We start from the raw sequence: 23,176 nt of genomic DNA, 5'->3' as shown, positions 1-23,176 counted from the left end.
TGGAACATGAGCATCAACTACTAGTACTTTGTGCACCATCACCTTCACCACATCAGGGGGGAGAGGGACGTTATGTAAGATAGTGACCTCTTGAAAGACTTTTCCAATGGCCACCACTTGAGGAAAGATACCGCCCTCTGTAAGTAACTCACATTGGCTTATCTGGCCAATGAAATCCCCTGATGTTGTAGGAGTTGTAGAACTCTCTTTTGTGCTCCTGAGAGTGGGAGCAACAAGTCACTCAACACAAAGCTGTTGCGATAGAAACTCTTGTTGCAACTGATGATTCTTCTCCTAAAACCTTCGATCTCAGCGGTTCCACATTAGGGATATCAAAATGCGCCTACAAAAAATACCATGAAATTAAAAATGATCAATTAATATTAAAAAGAAATATATGATAACAATAATAATGTATACATTACCAGGACATCCTCTAGAGCATGTTCCGGTCGACCTCAATCACATCATCCCATGAATTTGTCAATATGGAGATCCTCTCACGAGCAACGACTCCAAGATAGCTATTAAAAGTATCAACACTAAGACCAGGAGTTACTTTGGTGTTGACGTCAATGTTGACTGGTGTATTTTTACCACTAGCACGTCTCAATGAGAGACGCCTCAGTCTAGTAGGTCCTCTAGTGAATCTTTTGGAAGGGGAGGTAGAAGAAATTGGAGTTTGATCGTCAATCATGTGTTAAAAAATTAGGCAACAAACATTAGTTAAATTGCATCGAAAGAAAATCATATAAGATAAATACATAATTCATATTATAAAAAATATTTCTAAATTCGTACATAGTGGGTTGAATGTTCATATGTAAATTCCTAGTGTTTATAGGTTGCATGTACATCATCAACTAAATCGTCATCTTTATTCATTATCATTGGTGTGAATGAACATGGTTCACCATTTTCAATATCATCAATAACCTCCCTTTGTTTTTTCCCGTGTAAAACAATATACCAATTTTCTGACGTAGGAAATTTGACGCAGAAAACCTGAGATGCTCGTTGAATCATTATAAATGGCTAATCCTGATAACCTATCTTTCGAAAGTCCATTAATGTTAATCCTGACTCATCAATTTTAACCCCACTCTTATTGTCAACCTATTTACACTTGAAAACTGGAATTAAAGGCTCAGTATAGTCAACCTCACATATCTCTTCTATAATACCATAATATGCCATTTATCCAACTACGAGATTTGTATCTTTTGAAGTGGAAAACTGCATCGACTCAGCTTCAAGAGTAATACCAAAATTTTGAACTGTGCTCTTTTCATCCATAGACTTCGTGTAAAATATACAATTGTTCACTTCGTAACCTGTACAAGAATTGACATCAAACTTCAATCCGGTAGCCAACCGGGTCAAGGTCTCCGATGCCGTTGAATCCTTTAACACCTCGTCTTTAAATGAAGGCATGAAAGTTATATTATGTTGCATCAAGATCCATTTCTCTAGTTGTCTTGGGTTATTTGCCTTCACAATGGCTTTATGAGCATCTATGTAAGGTATAACCTCATCAGTGTTATTCAATATATACAAATGTGCTTGCAAGACTTCTGATCGAGATTTTTCAAGGTTTGCTTCTATGCCACGATGAGTTAGCATGAAGCCCAACAACTTTCCTCCTTTTACCCTGAAGGCGCACTTGTCGGGATTAAGTCTTATACCATGGTGGCGAAGGGCTTGGAAGACTTCGTGTAGGTCTTTGATGTGTTGTGCACATGAGTCAGATTTAACGATAATGTCGTCCACATAAACTTCAATGCTTCAGCCAAGCATGTCCTTGACAATGTAATCCATCAGTCTCTGGTAGGTGGCTCCGACATTTTTGAGGCTGAATGGCATGATCTCATAATAAAAATTGTTGGAGTCAATCATAAGAGCTACTTTTTCTTTGTCTATTGGATGCATTTAGATTTGATTGTAACCCGAGTATGCATCTAAAAAATTTAGAATAGTGTGGTCGACTGTTCTGTCTACTAGTAGATCAATACTCGGCAGGGGAAGGGGATAAGAGTCTTTAGGGCATGCTTTGTTAAGATCAATGTAATCTACACACATCCTCCACTTGTCATTTTATTTCTTAACCATGACGACGTTGGCTAACCATGTTGTATAGTGTGCTTTTCGGATGAAGGTAGCTTTCATCAATTTCTTAGTTTCTTATCATGCGGCATTACGCTTTTCTTTGTCCATCTTTCGTTTTTTCTAGGCTACTGGTATGGCCTCTTTGTAAATGGAGAGGCTGTGTGTAATGATATCTGAGCTAACCCCGGGTATATGAGCAGTTGTCCATGTAAACAAGTCGGTATTATCAATCAAAGTTTGACTTATCAGCTTGCTATCATCTGGTTTCAAGGACGTTCCAATGTATGTCTTGTGGTCGTCTTCTCAAAGGGGCAAGGGACGAAGGTCCTTGCTTGGCTCTATACGGGCTTCGTCAAGTCGAGGGTCCAAATCAACAAGTGCAACCATATGTTCTATCGTTCTCCTGTCACGAGAGTGCCTTTCGGTCGACCGTCCCACTCTTTCACGAAAACGTCTGCGTGGTGATGTTCTATATAGTCGTTTGGTAGGTTCAACCTTTAGACTTGCGACATAACATTCACGAGCAATTTTCTGGTCCACATGGACTATGACAATGTCTCTAGTCATTGACGGGAAGTTCATGGCTAGGTGAGGGGTGGACATTATCGCCTTTAGACGATTTATGGACGACCGTCCAAACAGTATGTTATAGGCGGTATTTGCATTAACTAACAAATACCTGACTTTTATACTTTTACTGAGATACCCCTCTTCCCTGAACGTAATGTATAAGGGATAAATCCTCTGGTATCTACCGGTTCACCTGAGAATCCAACAATCTGTTCATCATAAGGCTGAATTTCGATTTTTGGGATCCTCATTTTCTTGAAGGTCTTCCTGTAAAGGATATCCACCGAACTACCTTGGTCTACCAAGACCTTGGTAATAGCAAACTTGTCTAGTTCTACAGTAATTACCATTGGATCGTCCTGTATTGGGTCTATTGCGGTGAAATCATCATCAGTAAATGTAATTGGGGGCATCCTCGGTCAGTTTCGGGTGGTCGTGGAATGGATCGACTGAATGGCTCAGAGATGTTTCTTTCTGGCCGATTTAGAGCACCCACCTCCCATAAAGCCTCAAACTATTGTATTAACTTCTCGTTCGAGAATGTCGAGTAAAACTGGTCCGACAATAGTATTGATAACCTCTTGGACCCTTTGCCTGGTTCGATTATTCCTCTTAAGACTTTCATTTCGTGGTCGAGTCCTTCTTACATGTATTTCACTTCGTCTCTGTCTTATTGAACGTTGGTTGTCATCACGCCGACGTGAGTCCCCTCGTCCTGGCCGATCATATTGTTGTTTCTGTTCTATGGGTGGATATCGATCCCTTTGAGGAGATCGATATGTTTTGGTGTCAGTCTTAATAAATTTGCGGAAGTGCCTTCGGTCGTATGGTCGTAGTTGTGGTGATACTGGAAATGTTTAGATGTATATGCATTTCTTGAAGTCTGTGATTGCTTCAATGTCGGGATTAACTCGGTCTGCATTGCCTCGTCCAAACTTCTTCCCCTTGGAATAGTCAGTGGTGTGTAACTAAGAAATCAAGGTCCCTGATTTTCTCTGAAACGGTCGGACCCACCTGGTGTAGGTCGATTGCTTCTATCTTTTTCTTTCTCTTTCCCCTTATTGGCACCTTGATATTGATGACTCCTATGACAGTCAATGTGTTCTTCTATCTGCATGAACTTGGTTGCGCGGTTCCTCAACTCATCCATGTTTTTGGCCGGTCTTTTGATTAAGCTTTTAGTGAATCGACCTGGTCGAATTGTCGAGACGAGGTGATGCATGGCTATCTCGGGCATCAAGTTTTTGATACCCATGAAAACTTTGTTGAATCTATCCATAAATGCTCTTAAGGACTCTCTTTTTTCTTGTTTCACATTAAGGAGAGACATGAATGAGGTATGATGCGGTCGACTTGGTGCGTATTGTGTAATGAACTTCGTTGTCAGGACATCGAAGTTTACCAGAGTTGGGAGGGAGTCCAGTGAACCAATCGAGCAAACCTTCTTGGAGGGAAGTCGGAGCAATCCATACTGCCTTGTTGGTTGTGTACAAGGTCATCTGTGTTTTGAAGACGTTCAGATGCTCATCTAGGTTGGTGGAACCATCACATAATTTGATAGTTAATCCTTTCCACTTTGGAGGGAGTGATGTGTCGATTATGTCGTCTGTGAATGGATGTCCTTTGAGGTCTTCCACGTCATCCGGAAGAGGAATGTTTTTAGAACTTTGATCAGTTTGATAGGTTTGATGGGTCTGATGGGTTTGAGGGGCTGGATGAGTTTGATGGGTTTGAGGGGCAGGATGGGTTTGATAGGTTTGAAGGGCGATCAGCGGTGCTCAAGATTGTTCTTCCCGTTCATGCCTATCAAGTCATTGTTGTAAATATTTATTCTGCTCCTTCAATAGGAACATCTCCTCATATCGACGTTGATCCTCCTCATTGCGTAACTGATCATCAATGCCTTTTCGTCGTAACTCTTCCATTTGTGCTTGAAGGGCTTAGATCATAGCTATCTGCTCATCCGCCATACGGTCGTTGCTAGCATTGTTCCTTGTTGACACCATTGTTGCTGGTTGTTACTTGCCGCTGAAAATTGAAGACTACCTCGGCCTCACGGTGGGCGCCAATTGTACCTGTATAGGCTGAGGAGCCCAAATAGTACCTGTGATTGGATGTACAATTGCTGGCGTGTCGATGATTTCCAAATTCTTTCAAGCTTCCTTCCTTCAATGTTGATGCTCGTTCGGGTGGGGGGGGGGGGGGGTTCCTACGAATTACACTCTGATGCTTAAGTCCTGATTTAGGTGTATTCTAGCAGAATGTAAAAACGTACCTTATAACTCAACAAAGAGTTCTATTTATAGTATTGGTTCATGGATCCTCACTCTGATGGGTCGAATATCAGTTATTAACTAGCACGCATTGATCCCTTAATACTAGGAACATGTATCTTTCAGTTAGTCAGTTTTATCTGTTATGTTGGAGATAGTCAGTTTTATCTGTTATGTTGGAGATATTTCTAGTATATTTTGGGATGTTATTTGACACATTCAACGTTATCATAACTACTGTTGCTCGTCTATTTATTCTGTCATTTTACGTTATTTGACTCGGACAACCGATCACCGAGACCGAGATAGACTCGTCCGATATCGACCGATACAGAAACAAAATCCAACAATAATCATACCCTCTCCTCCTTTATAAATTTATCCTATGTCATTCTTGCACTTTTATACCCACAGGATAAATTGACACATCCATCTTTTTAACAAAATGATTCTCCATCGCGCCCATTTCCCGAATTGCCCCTAGGACAAATGATAAGGAATCAAACTAAGCTGAACATGAGAGACTTTGGAAAATTCCTCTTTTCAAAACTTTTCCAATGACTTCTTTGTGGTTTTCCTTATGCCTTTTACTTTAGCTAGCCCTCCCCTCTCATGTTTTTTTTTTAAACTATATTATTCAACTCTAAAAAAGAAGGAACTATATATATTTTAATACTTTTACTAAGGATTATGAGCAAATTCTAAAAATGTATTATTTACCTTGAAACTTTCATCAAGATTTGTTAAGCAAATTTTCTTAAGTGATACCTCCAAAATTTAGAGCTCTAGTTTCACTCAACAAATCTAACTATCTAGTGAAAAATTCCTTCTAACAAAAATCTTTTCTCTTGGTCCAATTGTTGTTAAGCGAATTAAATACACTGAATGAATTGTCAAAAAGTGTTGGGTTGCTCTTTGCTCTTTGCTCTCTTCACTCTAAAAATACTTGGGATCCATACACCAAAACTATTACTATTTCAATATTTGACCTATTTTTCCATATTTACAAATTACCATATAACAAGGCCTCAAAGTTTAAGGAAGTTAATTAATTGCGAGAAAAAAAATAAATGGTTTAACAAATAAGTTAGAAATTAATAACAAACCTACTTTATTGTTTGAAAGGTGGAAAGGTTAGTAAACACATAATTCCACATTGGATCAGGGTTGTACAACCTTATGCCATGGTAGAGACTCTTCATTTAATCTAATCAAAGGAACATTTACATCCATGGATTAGAATTTTTGTATGTTTAATTAATGGTTTAGGTAGGGTGAAGTGCTTTAGTGAAAACAGTCTTAGGGTTTCACGATTTGTTTGGTTAACTTTCTCCATTAACATTTTTAAACCAAAAAAAAAAAATGAAATAAATTTTTCCATAGATTAAAATAAGTAAATTTTATAAAAGTTTCCTCATAAAATTTCTTTGTTTTTTTTTAATTGTGTACAAGCTGCATTTAGCTTATGACAAAACTCGTTTCATTTTTTCTTATATTTTTCTGTAATTTTTTACCGAGAAGTCGACGCATATCTACCTTTATTATATCAGTTTAGCTATTTCATAAGGTGGTTCTTTTATTCCGGTGTGTCTCTCAATTATTTTAGAAATAATTTTTATTTCTTTTTTCAAAAGTAATGCTTTGATGAGAAAAACGACAGAATATGAATTGGTTCATGAAACTTGCTTCATCAAACTTCATTATAGATGACTAAAGAGAGCAATAGTTTTGAATTTTAACATGGAGTTAAATAACTTAGAAAAGAATAAAATGACATCTTTGTTGGAAGATTATGGAGGGGCTAATCATCATAGTCATGCTCGAGACATTGTAAAAGAATGATTTCTTCTACAATTGTCCATCAAATGTTATGGCTGTTAGTTATGTAGATGCAGCAGTTTCAAAATTCTTGAATACCAAGTTACCTATTGAAAAAGTAAATATGTGTTGTTCACGAGGATGGAGATCTTTCAAGATAAGTCATAAGTTTTTATATGGTTTATATTCTGTTGGTAATTCTTGACTTGGCTTGATCACTCTTGTGAATTTCGTTGTATTGCTTTTTGTCTGCTGAAAGATTTCTGTGATGCGTGTTGGAGATTTATTGTACTTCTGATATGGCTAAAATTTTAAAGCATATAATTAGCACCATTTCTAGTTATTATTGTCTTGTCAGACCTATTGATCGCCTATTAGCACACCATTATAACACAAATGTTAATCCTGCCAACTTTACATTCAAGTCGTTCTTCAACTTGAGAGGATGCTGGAGATCATTTAAAATATGACCAAATTAAAGTATTTAAATGAGAAACTACCCTTCTGTGAGGTAGAGTTATGTCTATTCCAAAATCTAAGTATGGAAAAGGTCTTGTCAATAGGTAAATGTTTTTCATCTGAAGCCACATATGGTTGAATATGGCATTTTAATTATTACTCCTAAGCTGAATTTCTATTGTCTTCATGCATGCATTATTCTTTACCTCTGAATCTTCAGATTATTGGAAATTTATTGCTATTTTGCAACTTAATGCATGGCTGATTTGACTATCTTCGTGAAAAGAAAGAACAATAATTATAGTGATATTAATATATTATTGAACTTGTGTAACTACTTGTTTGCACGTAGATGTAGATATCCAAACCAAGAAGAATTTGGTCTGGGATAAAGAGGTCAAGTGAATCATCTGGTGGTAGGCCAATCAAGAGGGGTTCTATAAATTTGTTGAAAGTGACACCTTGATTGCTAATCTTATAGACTGATTTGACTCTGTAACAGGAAAATGTGACTTAAACACCAAACATTTGATGTTTCATATGATTTGATTGAATGAAAAAAAAATAATTATGCATTAGAAGTATTTCTTTTAATCAGATGACATGCATTCCTAACTAATATGTTCTTCATACTTCTACATCTGATGCAGTAGGAGCAACAAAGTGTTTTTGAAGATTTTCTACATGCTAGTATAAAAGGGCTTATTGGAGACATTTTGGAGTTAAGATTAGGCCATGCCATTATTCTGTATATGGTCCGTTAAGTGCTAACTTGGTGTTTTATCAGGCTGAAAAGGCTACTGTGATTCAAGTATGATCAGTGTTTGGAAGTGTTATTGTATTCCGCCTTGACTGTATGTTGTAACATTTTTTTATTGGTTTATTTTACAATGATTTTGGATTTTATACTCACAAAGTTCCATCATTATGTAGTCACATTGTAGATTTGAATCTGTTTTTCTGCTTAGGAAGGGAATATTTCTGAGATATTAGTTTGGTTTTGTGGAAATTGGTTTTTACAGAACACGGTTCAATCTCACCTAGATCACGTGAAAGTCTTTCCTATTTCAGAATAAAATTTTACACCCGTTCTATCTTCTATTAGAATTTAAATTTTACATAAGAGGAGAGAATTAGTAAACTTACCATTATTTAATTATGAAGACTAATCAAAATTTAAAAATAAGGTGATGACACCAAAGAGAGGAATATAATCTCCTAAAATGATAGAATAATTAAGCCTCGTCCCAAGATGAATGAGGATTAAGCTTGTGACTTGTTGGATGTGATAGTCTATCTTATCTTGCATGATTAGCTCCTTGGGATTAATCCTGAATACTATAATATTAAAAGAACATGTAAGTAGGAGGAATAACTGACCAACCCTGTGAATTAACTGGTATGAGGTTATTTCAGCTTAATTAATAAGTGATTTTGAGTTTGAATCTTGGATTTGTTAAGTGTGTTAAATATTTAAAAGGAAAACACATTATCTATGGTGATCTGATATAACTTTTGAACGGTTGTCGAACAGGATTGGAGTCTAAACAAGGATTGAAACTGCTCCTCTGTTTTCTTGGTCGGTCGGTCGGTTTGCACAGGTTTCTCTCCAAACAAGTTCCTTCCTCCCCTCTACTCGTTTCACTCCTCGGTCTTCACGTAGTCCCGACTCGGATGGTACTTATAGAAGATACTCCGACGCTCTAGTCAGATTTAGTATTCGATACTCGTATTCTGAGTACTGTATAATGACTGGTTCTTGGAATTTGTGTTATTTATATTATTTTGGTGGGTCTTTCTTATTGGGTCAGATTAGAGAGCTTGGGTCATATTTAGAAGTGTATTACCTAACTCTTGATTGATGATTAGCCTCTCTAACTCTGCTTAAGAGTAATTGGATTTGTGGTGTCAGTCGGTGTAATGACCGAGGTCTTGGTGGTGCAGGCTTTACCAGTACATGAACAAAACAGTCTCTCATCAATTATACATGTGACTTTGTAAAACACAATGAATAGGCAGAAGCTTACAACAGAATCAAAACTCTTGTCAAAGTGTACTTCCACAAATAACACAGTCCAAATAAGCTTTTATTTGCCTCCCAATTGTGTGTGTTGGATTTGTACAGAAACTAAAATCCAATTAAACACGATCCTATCAGATTTTTTAGTCCAGTGTGCTACAGACTGGCACTTCCATGTGCTTCTTGAACTGTCTCAGTAGTTTCATTAGTCATTAAAGAGTGCACACAATAGCCAAATGGACCCTAATCCCCCAGCTTTCTCTGAAGAAGGAAGGTCCTCAAACTCTTGTTAATTCATCCACAAATAGCCTCTCTAGCAAGTTAGGTTCAGCTTGTAATTGGCACACACATTTTTAAAAGACATTTTCTAACTATATATGTATGTGATCTACGATACTGTATGTATTTTATAGCATAGCAGGCTTGAACGTGACATTAAATTTAGACATTTCGAAATACTGTTGCAGCATTATGTTTACTGTGACTGCATTAATTCTGCAGTTATCGCACTCCACATGATTGTTTCTTATGGTGCATTGCGACCTATTCACCCTTTTCATCATATTGTTTCTCTCTTATCATCATACATTTATCAAGATTACTTCCAACCAAAACTGAAAACCCTGATAAATTCCATGCCTATCGCTGGGAAAATGCTACTGCTTCTTGGAGTGGTGATTCCTTTGATGTCACATATCATGTTTAAAACAAACCAACATATATACTTACATTGTAGTTTTCATTTTCACAACTTCATGCTAGGAATGGTTTCTCGTTTTATACAATTTGATTTTTTATGCAGATAACATAGTGCAATTAACCCTTATAAAATTTTCTTTAACAAAAACAAACGAATAAATAACACATCTACTCGTACAAAAAAACTGTTCATCATTTATCCCAGCGAACAGGGGACTGATTTGTTTTCTCCCTCGTACTAGATGTTGAATTTTGAACATTTGAAACATCAACAAAGGCATGGAGACTCTGGAAGTTGATTCTTTGGTACAAAGGCCTGGAGGTCAAGGGAGCCTCATATCTTTACATCACCATCTACATGTAAATATATAGGATGTCTTTGTTTATCCATTGCCTCAATTGCAATCCAGTGCCTTTACTTTCCCATAAACTAATGCTAAGTCATCAAAATGGAGGAATGACTCTGTATATAAATGCTAGCTCTGCTGCTGTGATCCAAGTCTTTGCTTGTGCTTTTTCTATAAGACAGTTTGTCTTATTTCCTATTAAATTGAATGCATTCTGTTGCCTTGGTTGATAAAAGTCCCTACCAATTTACTTGAGTAAGACCCCTCATCGTAAGATTTGGATCATGTTAACTTGTTATGTCATATGTACATTTTCTACCATTAAGGCATATTTATCTTGGTTTAGACATGTTTGTCAGCCTTCTAGCTGGACTTGCGTGCAAATAAATGATACAACAACAATATAACATTACTGCTCTATTGAAAATCAATGCACCTTGTGATCCCATGTGCTATATGTCTGTGTCCTACATGTTCCATACCCATTCCATATTCATACTGACACAAACGATATATGTAAAAGTAAAACCTTTAGGAAAAAACGTCACAAAACGGATAACAAGATTAGAACAAACTTGTAAAAAAACTCTCAAAACAAGATAATGTGCTAACTAGATTTCAGGAGTGACCCAATAACAGTAGTTATGATTTGTATATATCAAAATAACAAAATATACATAAACTGTAATTTTTTTATCAGCCACAATCAGATTTTATTTCTATCATAATTTTGTGTTTTGAAAACACAATGGGCACCAATACAGAATAATCAAAAGGGAGAACTTTGTCCCTCTCTCTTTCAAGCTTTCTCCTTAGATGGAACTGTCCCATCTGTTCCTGCAAGCATGGCATATTTGCTCTTCCTTGTCAAATTGGTGCACTCAAATCCCAAAGTCCCTGCAAGAACCCTTTGAATGTAGTTTGCAACTTCAATTGCGGATTTACCTCCACTGCAGGTCAGTTCTTTGGGAAGCTGGTTCAAGAAAGTGATTTCATATGTGGGCATGGGATTCATGAACACAAAGTATGGGTCCAGCAACTTGTGCCCACGAGCAGTTGTCCCATAAAACACACTTTGCTTTGTGTTAATAGCAACTGGGACAATCCTATCAGTGAGTTCAGCAAAAAGTGCACTGAACCTCAAGAGGAAAGGCTCTCTGCAAGTTGTACCTTCAGGGCAGATCACCAAGTCCCCTTCTTCAAGAAGTCTCTTGATATTGGCTGCATCTTTCTCTCTTTCCCTTGATAGGGCCACAGCTTTAATTGGTGATATTATTTCAGTGAACTTGCTTATACTATATGTGACACAGCTAATCTTTCTTCCAAGTGCAACTGCAGTAACCACTGGATCTAAAACTGTGCGGTGGTTACAAACAAATAGGACTCCACTTTGACCCTTCTTTGGGGGTGGTGGAGGGGTACCCTTCACAATAACTCTTATTCCTAATAGCTTGTAGTTGTACCAAGCAATTCTTTCAGGCAAAGGGATGTTAAGATAGACCCTCAGGATGGAGAGTATGATGCCAATTGGCAACCATAGGAAAGTCAAGAGGGCAGCAAGAGGAGTTGGCCTCTGAACAAACCTACCCTCGTGAAAAATAATTGGACTTAAAAGCTTGTTTCTTGGTAGTGGTTCACACTTAGTCCTCGGCACCATGTACCCTTCCTGCAGGGAAAAATATAGTTAATGACTTGATTGAACACATGTGAAATGATGATAAGTAGCAACATTTTTTGAGTTGAGACACAATGATTTGGGTGACCAAAATATTATTATTTTTTCACTCCCTCAAGGTTTATACACTCTGGGAACGAGATGAAGAAGACAAAAAGAGAATTGATAAAAAATAACATATGTGGTAAAAAAAGATAAGGTAGAAAAAGACAGAACAGAAACATAGCTGTAAAAATTGAGAGATGAAATTTATGGTTGCTTGGTTAATGTCACGTGTGTCCCACTAAGAAAAAGCGTGTGGACCTGAGTTTTTCTTATTGGACTCCACATGAAATCTTCCAACCGTATATGTGAAAAAAAAAGTGTGTTGATGACATTGCTCTTTGATACATATACTGAAAGTAATCGTCAGTTCTGTTTCCATAAAATTATGTTTATGATGATGGCTTGCTAACTCTTGAAATTATCACCAATTGATCTAGGACGCTGGATATCTTTGTACTTCCAAGAGTTCACAATACCTCTTTGCTAAAATTACTAAAGGGTTAAAATGATTCCCATGAACCCCGGATTTAAAGTGGAATAAATCAGAAAGTACAGCTGAGATTTTTTAGATTAAGTTGAGGGGAATGTCACAAGGATATTGCTCACTAAATTATTGATGATTTTCTATGCAGGGATTTGCTTTAAATCTCTTCATTGCTTCTGCATGAGCCATAACCAACAGGGCGCAGATTTTGTGTTTAAAGTGGGTTGTGCATATGAAACTCATGGTAATCTATTTTCCTAAATTTGGAAATGAAATTTGGTTTGGGAAGGCAAAATAACTAATGGGGGAAACTTATAATTATTAGTCTTTAAAAGTAGTTAAGGGTTATGACTAATGATAAAAGAACCAATGAACTGAAAATAAATAAAAAACTGAGGCATGGACAGCTCAAACTGAAGCTGTTACAAGTTGTATCTATAAATTGGCCTATAGAATGTAGAGGGACCACTTGGACATTAGTAAATGAATGAATAAAAATAAGAGGAATAAGACCAAATGAGAGAGATTGCAGCCAGAGACAGATACAGGGAAACAGGAACAACAAGAAGAAAGGCTCGTTACTAGTGATAGCAACATGTTCTTCTCATTAAGGCTCTCACCCAACTCAAGTTCAATATTAAATAGAATATATTACCATTTTACCTTACTCCAATTGGAAGAAGAAGAAAAACTAAAAAGATATGTCTTCCAAACAGTAAAATTGAACATAGGGACATGAAAACAACATATACAGAGTTGATATTTATGCAATCATGATTTCTCATTCTCTCATATTTCCTTCACACTTTGTCAAATCCTTTCTTTCCTCGAGTATCCCACACTACTTCTTTATACTGTATCACTACGTTTTCATGTCTTCAGACATTCTTTATCTGCAAACTATCTTCTATAGAGTAAAATTAACTTATGTCTTTTAGATTGTACAGAAGTTATCATTCAACTGATTTTAGTTACTTTTCTTACAAGTTAACAAACAGCATATACTTTTTTTTTTGTTATATTTTTTTATAAACACTCAGAGAGTTTATCCATATTAACATAATAAGCAAAGTTAAAATCTATTCTAAACATGTAACATAAAGAAAAAAAACAGTATTATCAATTGACCAACCTTGCAAATTGACATGAACTGATGATCACTTTTACTATCTCCTAGTCCCAAGTCAGGTGAATTACCCTGAAACTCCTTCAAAACAGCAAGTTTCTTGTGCTCCCCAACAAGCACACCAGGCTCCTTAACAAAGCCAGTAAACCTCCCTGATTGGGTGACCTGAAGTTCAGTCCCAAGCACCTTATCAGCCCCAAGAAACGCCTTGACAAAGGGTTCCACCATCACCCTGGGGCTGGCAGTGACAATGTAACGCTTTCCAAAGGAGTTAAACACTCTCCAGGTGTCGGGGTGGACATCTTCAGCATAAAACTTGGGAAGTACCGAGGTTGCAACCATCTCAACATCTTTAACCTTGAGGCCTCCAAAGGCCATTAAGATGAGAAACTTGATGGCTGCAACCTCTGAGAGAAAGATGTAGGTGAAATAGACGAAGGGGACGGAGATGAGGAGGAGGAGGGCACGGAGGAAGCTGCCGGCTTCGATGGCCACAAGCATGTAGTAAGGGAAGGCACTGGGGGAGAGGAGGAGGGTGCCATCCAAGTCTGAGGCGACAGTTTGGTGTGATCGGTGTTCTGTGGTGCATTTGGAGATTGGTTGGAAGTGGCGAAAGGCTCCCATGACCATGAGAGGTAGAGGAGAAGGTTAAGGGAGGGAGGGAAGTGATGAGGTGTGGCTTGTTTGATGGTGGAGAAGAAGAGGGTAGCCAGCTTTGAAATATTATGAGGAGAGAAGGAGGGAGAAGAGGGGGTTTTAAAAGGAGAGGAGGTGCTGTTGTTCAACCATTTTTTGCATGAATTATAATCAATATTGTATGGGCTACAGTGATTATACTTTATATAGTCTTAAAAACGGAAGTTGAATCAGGGAGGATTGTAGTTACAACACTTTTATGTTTTCTTTCTCTATTATTTCATCCACAAAAATTAATGCTATTAATTTATTATCAAACTTATTATATATATATATATAAAATTTATTATCAAACTTATTATCAGTTTACATAATTTTTTTCTTATTTTAATTATAGGTATCAACTTGGATCTCAAGTGTATTATTGTGTTTAAGACTCCAAAAGGAATATAGGTAGTTCATATTGAAAAGAAAATATTTTATTAACAATAGTGATAAAATAGAAAGTTACTCTAAATGTTATGAATCATGTGTCAATGAGTGTGATATGCATAGTGAATACTCATTAAATAATGGTTGAGTTTCTAAACATAATAAATAGTATTGTTTTTTGTAATTTTGTGATAAAATAATTTTAGGAAAAAATAAATTTAGTTGGGGGGCTTTTAAAGATCTATACACTGGGAAATTGGTGTGTATAGTATACCCAATTAAGGTATTGGTGTAGAAAACAGTTATTAAGGCTATTAAGAAAGAGAGTGTTCTTCCCTCCCAACATGATTAAAAGACACAAGACACCAATGTTGGTTACAGAAATTAAGGTTAATAATACTTATAAAAATACCTTGTTTACAAAAAGTTCTCTATATTTTGGTCAAGTATTATGAAATTTTTTAATAAAATAAATACACATGTAAACGCTTTTATTAATTTTACAAAATAATATCTTTATATGCTGTCATATAATTGGAAAAAACATTAATATATAAAGAACTCCATCTAAATTGTGTATAAAACAATACAAAAACAGAGTTTTAATGAGAAACAATAGTAAGTGTACAAAATCGTAAAAATGGTTAAAATGGGGTGAGGGAGTTAAAGTAATGATAACTTTTTACAAAGAAGTGGTTGAAAATGAGAAATAGAAACATGAAGTACAAAATAATAATAAAATATTTATGGGAAGAAGTGGGGAAAGAAAAACATTGATTTTAGGAAGTTAATCTGATAAAATCTTAATACTGAAAATGGAAAGGATTAAATTTCCAAAGGACACCATTGAATGAAAACTATGAAAAAGGAAGATAATATTATTTTGTAGTGGATGAATGTTAAAATAGGAGAGGCATTTAAGAAAAGGGATCGTAAAAAGGTTGTTGTTGTTGTGTAAAAGTAGGTTTAGTGAAAAGGGTATCGTGAGATATAAGTTAAGGAAGGAAGAAGATGATAAAAAAGAGAGAGAGAAAGATATGGTTAAGAAGGTGGTTGTGAGAGTGAGTGGTTGGAAGTGGATACCAACAGCTGCTTCCTTACATTGAATTAACCTACTTTTTAGATTATTAACGCCGCCGTTGCTTCCTCAAACAACCCTACCTTAGCTAAATGCTTAGCCGAGCCTCGGCTTCCACTACTCTCAATCAAGCCTTAATAATTTTCCACACCACTTTTTTACCTACCAAAACCTTTCTCTTTAACTTAAACCATCTTTTCTTTACACTCTCTTTTCAATCTACTTCATACCCTCTTTCATATCATTTTCTTTTAACCTTTTAATCATATCTTAATATTCTATATGTATATTTAATTATGTCCTTTTCTTCAATAATATATATTTTATAAGAAGTAGATTTTAAGTCTACATATATATATTATAAAGTGTAACTAAACAAGAAATTTACGAATTTTGATTCTTTCTTAGTTCCCTAATCGTAAAGCAAAAACCCAAAACATAAAAGAGTATAATAATCTAGGAAAAGAAATTTATTCCAAATAGAGGATCTTATCTTTTTAACTCTAGACATAACTAACTCGTATAAACAAAAAATATTTTTTTATAGAAATTTAATGGTGTTAATTTATACCACTCTCACGAATATATCTCGATAGGTTGTATTAGTGACAAATCACAATATAAATCATAGTTTTTTTATTGAATACACGAATACGCACAATTAATGCAAATACAAACAACAAAATTTGTAAGAGAAGACGGCGATGATGATGAATGGAAATGGGAGTATGGAACCACAGTAGAATATTCTGTTCAAATTGGATACAACAAACTTTTAAAAATGGGCATACTATGTTTCAATTTTTTTGAACTTAGGTGGTGACTTTTTTTTCACGACAAGTATAGGAAGTAATAATGTGTTTATAAGGATGGATATCGAACTTATAAGGAACCGTTATATTTAAAATATTGAACGTAACATTCATTAAATATAAGAATATGTACAATAATTTGATTTGAGAGATATTAACATAAGTTTATGTGAAAATTAAATGAAAACAAACTAAATGAGTAAAACAATTTAATTAAAAAAATTGGGAATGAGGTTAATCCTTTTTATATAAAATTTCATCTTAATTAACATGGATGCACATATATAAAAATCATTCATACTGATCTCTCGCATACAAAATTATTAAGAGAGTCTCCTAAATATCGATTTCTCGCACATATAAAACTCCTTTCCTTATCATTACGAACAAATATTATAAAGCAATTAACATTTTAAATTTATTCCTAGCATTCAAATATGTTAAGCATTATCATTTAAGTCAGATGCTTATAAGTACTTTCTAGTCAAATCTACAAGATTAAAATCATGAATAGTTTCAAGTTTTTGAGAATAAAGTGATAATACCAATCTTCAATCAAGAATTGAATACTATATATAAATATCACCTCAATACATAAGAGTTTGAATATATTACTCTCAATCCCAAAGAAAAGAATTAGTCATTCATGGAGGCTATTACAAGCATCGACAACAAGAAAAGAAGGTCCATAGCATTTCTCCTTGACGGCTGCCTCCTTTAGGAGTTTAGGGATTCCTTCCTTTGGTTCCTCCCAATTATCCTAATAATTTATAGGGTTATGCCTCTCACACCTTCTATTTAACCTAATTGGATTAGAGTTAGGTGACATATTTATTCATAATATATCATTTTACTTCATCTCTCCTTCAATTCTTGAAAATAACACAAAATTGGGAATAAATCGTTCTTATTCATCTCATAATCCAAAAATATATAAAAAGGTTCAAATTCCTAATTTAGAGGTTGAATATTTCATCAATTAAAATTCATAAGTGTTTATCTTTTTGTATGAAATATTACTGAATTAAGACACTTATCATTAAGCATCTCCCATTTACACATTTTTTTTAGTTTGGGGAGTGTTAGAAGATAAGGTGGGTACAAAAGACAAGTTACTTAGAAGGGGAATTTCCATAGATAGTGATTTATACGTGATGTGTGACCAGCTTAAGGAAATAAATATTCATCTTTTCTTTGAATGTAGGGTAGCCTGGCTTGTATGGAATAAATGTAATAGGTGGATGAATGAGTTATATGTTCAACACATTAATCCAAAACTACATTTTCAACTGTTTAGGTCACACATAATAAAAAATTATGGAAATAAGGTTTAAGGTTGTATTTGGATTGCAATTATTGGGAGATTTGGGTTCAAAGAAATAATGTGGTGTTTAAAAATGCTATAGTAGATGCAACTAAATTTTTTTCAATGGCACAACTAAGGGTTTGGACTTGGATTACTTCCAAAGAGCACTCAACTAGTTTCACTTACTCACAATGGTGTATTGATCCTTTATTTTGTCTGACTTTATGTAGCAAATAATTTTTGTTGTCTTACATGTAATACACACAATTCTTGATAATGCTATATCTTTAGTTTTGAAGTGTTTCAAAAAGGTATGTGTAGAGAAGATGAATAGAGGCATGAATAGGAACAACGGTCTCCACAAAGATCATCACAGTTTTTTTTTTTTTTTGAAGGTTTGGACTTGAATGAGATCTCCTAGGTTCAGGTCTATGGGGGAGGAATTGGTGTCTTTTTTTTTTTTTTTTATCTTGGTAGGGTTTCAAAGTAGGTTTTATAGGGTGGGTAGGGTATTTTATTATGGGTTATGGATAGGCTTAGAAAATTCTTATTTGGGTTCTGAACATTGTATGCTAATAGGTTTACTCTAGTTATCTTTGTCCACTAGGAACAAGTTTAGGATAATTTTTTTGTAAAAAGGTTAGAGCATCCCTCAAATGTTTCAATTTGTTTAATTTATTCATTGCTAATAGAAAACATCGTTTTTACTTATATCGATAGACAAGTGTTTCTATTAGTGAATACAATATTAACCGTCACCAATTCTCAACAATATTTCTATACCAACTAGACATCCTAGAAACGAACAAAACATGAAATATAGTTTCTGGATATCTTTACAAATCACTACAAGAAAATCATGAAATAAAAACCAATTTTTAGATACCAAAATAATTAGTTGCAATAGTAACTAAATTAGAGACCATTTTAGAAACTAAATAAAAAATTGGTTTCTAAATTAGTTTCTATTATTGTTAAATAGTTTCTAAATTGGTATCTAATTAGCAACCAAGTTTTAACTACCAATTATTTAGTTTCTAAATTTGGTCTCTAAAATCTTGGTTGCTAATTAGATACCAATTTAGAAACTATTTAACAATAGTATAAACTAATTTATAAACAAAAAAATTGTTTAGTTTCTAAAATGGTCTCTAATTTAGTTACTATTGCAACTAATTATTTTGGTCTCTAAAAATTGATTTCTGTTTCATGATTTTTTTGTAGTGAATGAGACACCTTCTATTTGAACTTCGTTGAAAATATGATTTTATGTACAACTATTCCTTATTTGGTAAAGTATTTATAATCATTCTCGATACAAATGAAATGAAAATATTTGATAATGAATGGATAAGTTTTATGACATATTAAACTAAAATTAATATTTATAAATCTAATGATAAGTATAAAAACCTAAATAAAAGGTTAGGAATTTTTTTTACTATTTTGTCTAACTTTTTTTGGAAAAACTTATTCAACATCCTCATACCAAATTAAGAGCTAAATGAAAATATTTTAAGAAAGAATGGGAGTGAAACTAAAATCTCAATATTTTTTCACAAACCACCAATTTAATTGCTTCTATGTATGTTGTTTCAAAGGGTTTTCCATTTAGAAGGTTGTAAACACACATTTATTCTCTTTAAACATGATTTCGATTCAAATATTGTAAAATGAAAGAAGGTGATACAAAAAAATTATCAGATAATCTCGTTTGTTAAAATTGGTTATAGGCAAAGTTAATAAATATTATGAAACAATTATATGGTATAAAAATGTATAATTAAGATTAAAAATATATGGAAGTCACATAAATCATATATTTTAATTTTAAGTAATCACAATAAATTATCAAACTTAAAAAATAAGAATATATAAAATATTTCTAATATTTATTAGTGAAAACACTTGTGCTATGACACTTGTATTTTTTTAATTTTTTATAATAATAAAATATAATTACATTTTTTAATATAACTATTATTAAATGAAAAATAATGAATCAAATATAAAAGGTAAAATTATAATAAAATACGTATAAAAATAATTTTTGTCTTTTTCTTATTTTTTTTATAAAAGATTATTTGATAAACTTGAGGAAAATGTATGTCCTTTTCTTATTTGTTTTACTTTTAATTTTTTATATAATTCTAAATAAAATAAGAGTTTATTTTTTATAATTACTTGTAAAAAATTATTATTATTTATAATTTATTTTAATAAGTAAAAATAGTTATCATAATTTTAAAGATAAAATCATAAGAAAATGTACACATAAGAAAATACTTATGGAAGTTTATTTTTTTGTTAATGGTTATAGATTAAAGAATATGAAGGGTTTTATCTAAAACAATTGTCACTGAGGACAATCTTTTGAGGCATTGTATTTTTTTGTGTGTGATCGTTATCTCTTATGTGGTGTGGAAGAAAAGACGGTAAGTCATCTTTTTTTAGTGTAGGGCCTCTTGGAGAATTTGGGGACTATCTCTCGAGTGGCTGGAGATTTCTTCAGTATTACATTATGATGCACAAATGCATTTTAAGATGTTTAAATCTATAGCTTTGAAACATGCTATTGCTAGGTGCTGGGGGGATTTGGGTAGGTATTATAGGTGAAATTTGGAATCATAGGAATATGATGGTTTTTAAGAATGAGTGTGTTGATCTAGTTGAGGTTTTTACTGTAGTACAAAGGAAGACTTGGTCTTGGATTATGGTAAAGGAAAGATTGGTGGATTTCTCTTACTCGGATTGGTGTTTGGAACCCCTTTGTTGTATGAAATATTTTAGAGATTGATGTTTGGTGATTTATGTTTAACGTTTTGTCCAGGTTTGACAGTTGTGGCGTGTTTTGTGTAGGTTTTTTTGGCTTCTATATCCTCATCACAGGGTCGATTTGATGGGTTTGGCGCTTGGATATTGGGTTTACTTTTGTTTGCTGGCAAAGATTGAGTTTAGTTGTTGGACTTTTGTGTCTTGTCTTGAGAATGTGTTCTTTTGGAGGATTGATGTAATTGTATATTGATGTGTTTTTGTATCTTGTTATGGTATGTTAATGTGATTGATGTGTTGTAATGTCTATGGGATCCCCAGATGGTTGGGGATAAGAAGCTTATGTTGGATTATTTGTATAAAGGTTTGAACACCCCTGAAGTGTCTCATTTTATATTATTCATTTTTTGCTGATAAAAAAAATATATTAAAGGATATAGACAAAAAATAAAATAATTAATACAAATCCTACTCTCCAGAGACAATATTTTACAAAAATTGTTTAATTTATTTAATATTATTACTTCAATATATTATAATTATAAAATTATCTTTGTTTGAACTACTTCCAATAAAAATATAGATACGGTTTTTTTTATCTAGATTTTATTATATTAAAATATTTTTGTAAATTTTACTTTATTACAATAAAGTTGTAAGATACTCTTTTATAATTTTATATTTATACTTTAATATAAATATAACTTTTATAACATAAACAAAAATCTATTTTTATAATCTAAGGATTTATCTGTGATTTATATATATTATCATTTGGTTTTATCTCTGATTTATATTAATACTTTGACACGTGCCTTCACACTTATGATTAAACACCTAAAGCACGAGATTAAATATTTACGAATAGTCCAACAATAACTTCACAGACTCATTAAACTTCGCAATAATAAACTTTAATATTATATTAAAAATATACTTTTAATCTAACTCAATCTCGTAAATCTACTTATTGGAAGGTGAGATTATGTAAGATAATGTCATCTCATTTTACCTAATGTATACATGATCTCTAACCTATTCCATTAAAATGTTATATTTAGAATATGTTTAAAGTTCATACTTTCATGTTGTAATTAAAGTCTCTTTAAAACTCATATTATGGAGATGTTGATGGAGATGTTCAGCTACTTCAGAGTTTATCTTACCTTTCGAGAGAAGTCCTTTTCTATATATCTTTATACTACACTGAACTTTATTTCCCAAAAATAATGCATAGTATTTTATGTTTTAGGTAGCACCCTAATTAATGAATATTGTTTTTTTTAATATTCTTGAAGGATATGCACCTATTATCACGAATCAAATCATGAAAAAGAAAGGGATGGAGATAAAAGAGGCAATGTACAGTTAGAATATAAAAGAAATTAACACTCTTCAACTTATGTAGTTCAGCTGGACTGCAGAATACAATGCTTCAACTTAACAATGACTAAATACAAACCAGTAATCACGTGTTTTAAATTTAAAAAACGTTTACAATATATTTAAAAATTATCAAAATGTAAATAAATTTAAAAAGTATATAATGCATTAAAAATATGTTCAAATTATACAAAATATGCAACTAATTATGTAATAAAGGAAAATAGTTTTTGAAAGTAATAAATACATTGTTCATTCTTAAAAGTTAATTAAGATTTAATTGTATGAGAGAAATATTTTTATCAACAAAAAAAAATTATCAGAAAAAAAATAAAAAAATATGAACCACTTCATGAGTGATCAAATCTTTATACAAAATACAAAAAACAAGCACGTCACACCCAACAAACTCACCCAAAGATATTACCAACAACTACACAGTCAACCAAACTTCTAACAAAAAACAACCACTCTAAAACAAGCTGTCACACCTAACACCATCTTCTAACCAAACAAAACAAGGATAAAAAAGTCACTAATACCTTAGGCCCCAACATAAAACCACTTTAAAAGCTTACCACACAGAAAAACAGAAAAAGCAACACAAAGGAACAACTCATTCGCCCAAGCACTACTCCCATCACAAAAACATAACCCCACCAACCTAATACAAAAACTAACATTCTAAATCGAGTACAAACAGACTAAGGGGTCAAGACATCAATCTGAATAAGAAAAGCAAGTTGAGGGAATTTTAGAAGTTACCTAAGACCAAACCTTCAATTGAGTAAAAGAGAACATTTCTGAATGATTCACCACTCTACCTTTGAAAATGATCTTATTTGTGATACCAAATCTCACTAACCACCGCAATCCAGGCATCATGCATTACACATATTAAATTGTAGGAAATGTGAATAAGAGTCATGAGAATCAACCGACAACAACCCTAACCACGCATAATAAAGGTTTCACACTAACCAGACAAATTTACAACCAAAAAACAAATGATTTAAAGTATCCTCTTTTACCCCCACACAAGCATCAAAAGATACTTTCAATCGCAACCCTATTTCTAACCAAATTGACCCTAGTGGCAATCTTGTTTTCTAGTACCCTTCAAGCTCTAACGTGA

The 23,176-nt window shown here is 33.5% G+C and overlaps 1 protein-coding gene and 1 long non-coding RNA gene across 2 annotated transcripts; one reads left to right on the top strand and one right to left on the bottom strand.

Annotated features, from left to right (window-relative positions):
- The first annotated feature begins 7,062 nt into the window (after nucleotides 1–7,062).
- LOC150025416 (uncharacterized) lies at nucleotides 7,063–9,581 on the top strand. Its single transcript, XR_016515069.1, has 3 exons — nucleotides 7,063–7,330; nucleotides 7,877–8,037; nucleotides 8,761–9,581. It is a non-coding gene; the product is annotated as an uncharacterized LOC150025416 (long non-coding RNA).
- A 1,336-nt stretch (nucleotides 9,582–10,917) lies between these two features.
- On the bottom strand, nucleotides 10,918–14,443 carry LOC137824373 (glycerol-3-phosphate 2-O-acyltransferase 6). Its single transcript, XM_068630004.2, has 2 exons — nucleotides 13,629–14,443; nucleotides 10,918–11,958 (listed from the first exon to the last, which is right to left on the bottom strand). The coding sequence occupies exons 1-2, from the start codon at nucleotides 14,250–14,252 to the stop codon at nucleotides 11,092–11,094; spliced, it is 1,491 nt and encodes a 496-aa protein (XP_068486105.1). The 5' UTR covers nucleotides 14,253–14,443; the 3' UTR covers nucleotides 10,918–11,091.
- Between the last annotated feature and the right edge of the window lie 8,733 nt (nucleotides 14,444–23,176).

The sequence above is a fragment of the Phaseolus vulgaris genome, chromosome 8, assembly GCF_051622355.1.
Source record: "Phaseolus vulgaris cultivar YP4 chromosome 8, ASM5162235v1, whole genome shotgun sequence".
NCBI classification, from domain to species: domain Eukaryota; kingdom Viridiplantae; phylum Streptophyta; class Magnoliopsida; order Fabales; family Fabaceae; genus Phaseolus; species Phaseolus vulgaris.
Note: the sequence above shows the minus strand (reverse complement) of the source record. Positions and strands in the feature narration are given on the sequence as shown.

What these genes read in the sequence shown, in the direction of transcription:
- LOC137824373 (XM_068630004.2), bottom strand. Translation starts at nt 14,252, where the DNA reads ATGGTCATGGGAGCCTTTCGCCACTTCCAACCAATCTCCAAATGCACC. An exon ending in AGTTCATGTCAATTTGCAAG is followed by an intron (nt 11,959 to 13,628) that starts GTTGGTCAATTG and finishes TTTTCCCTGCAG; the next exon opens with GAAGGGTACATGGTGCCGAG.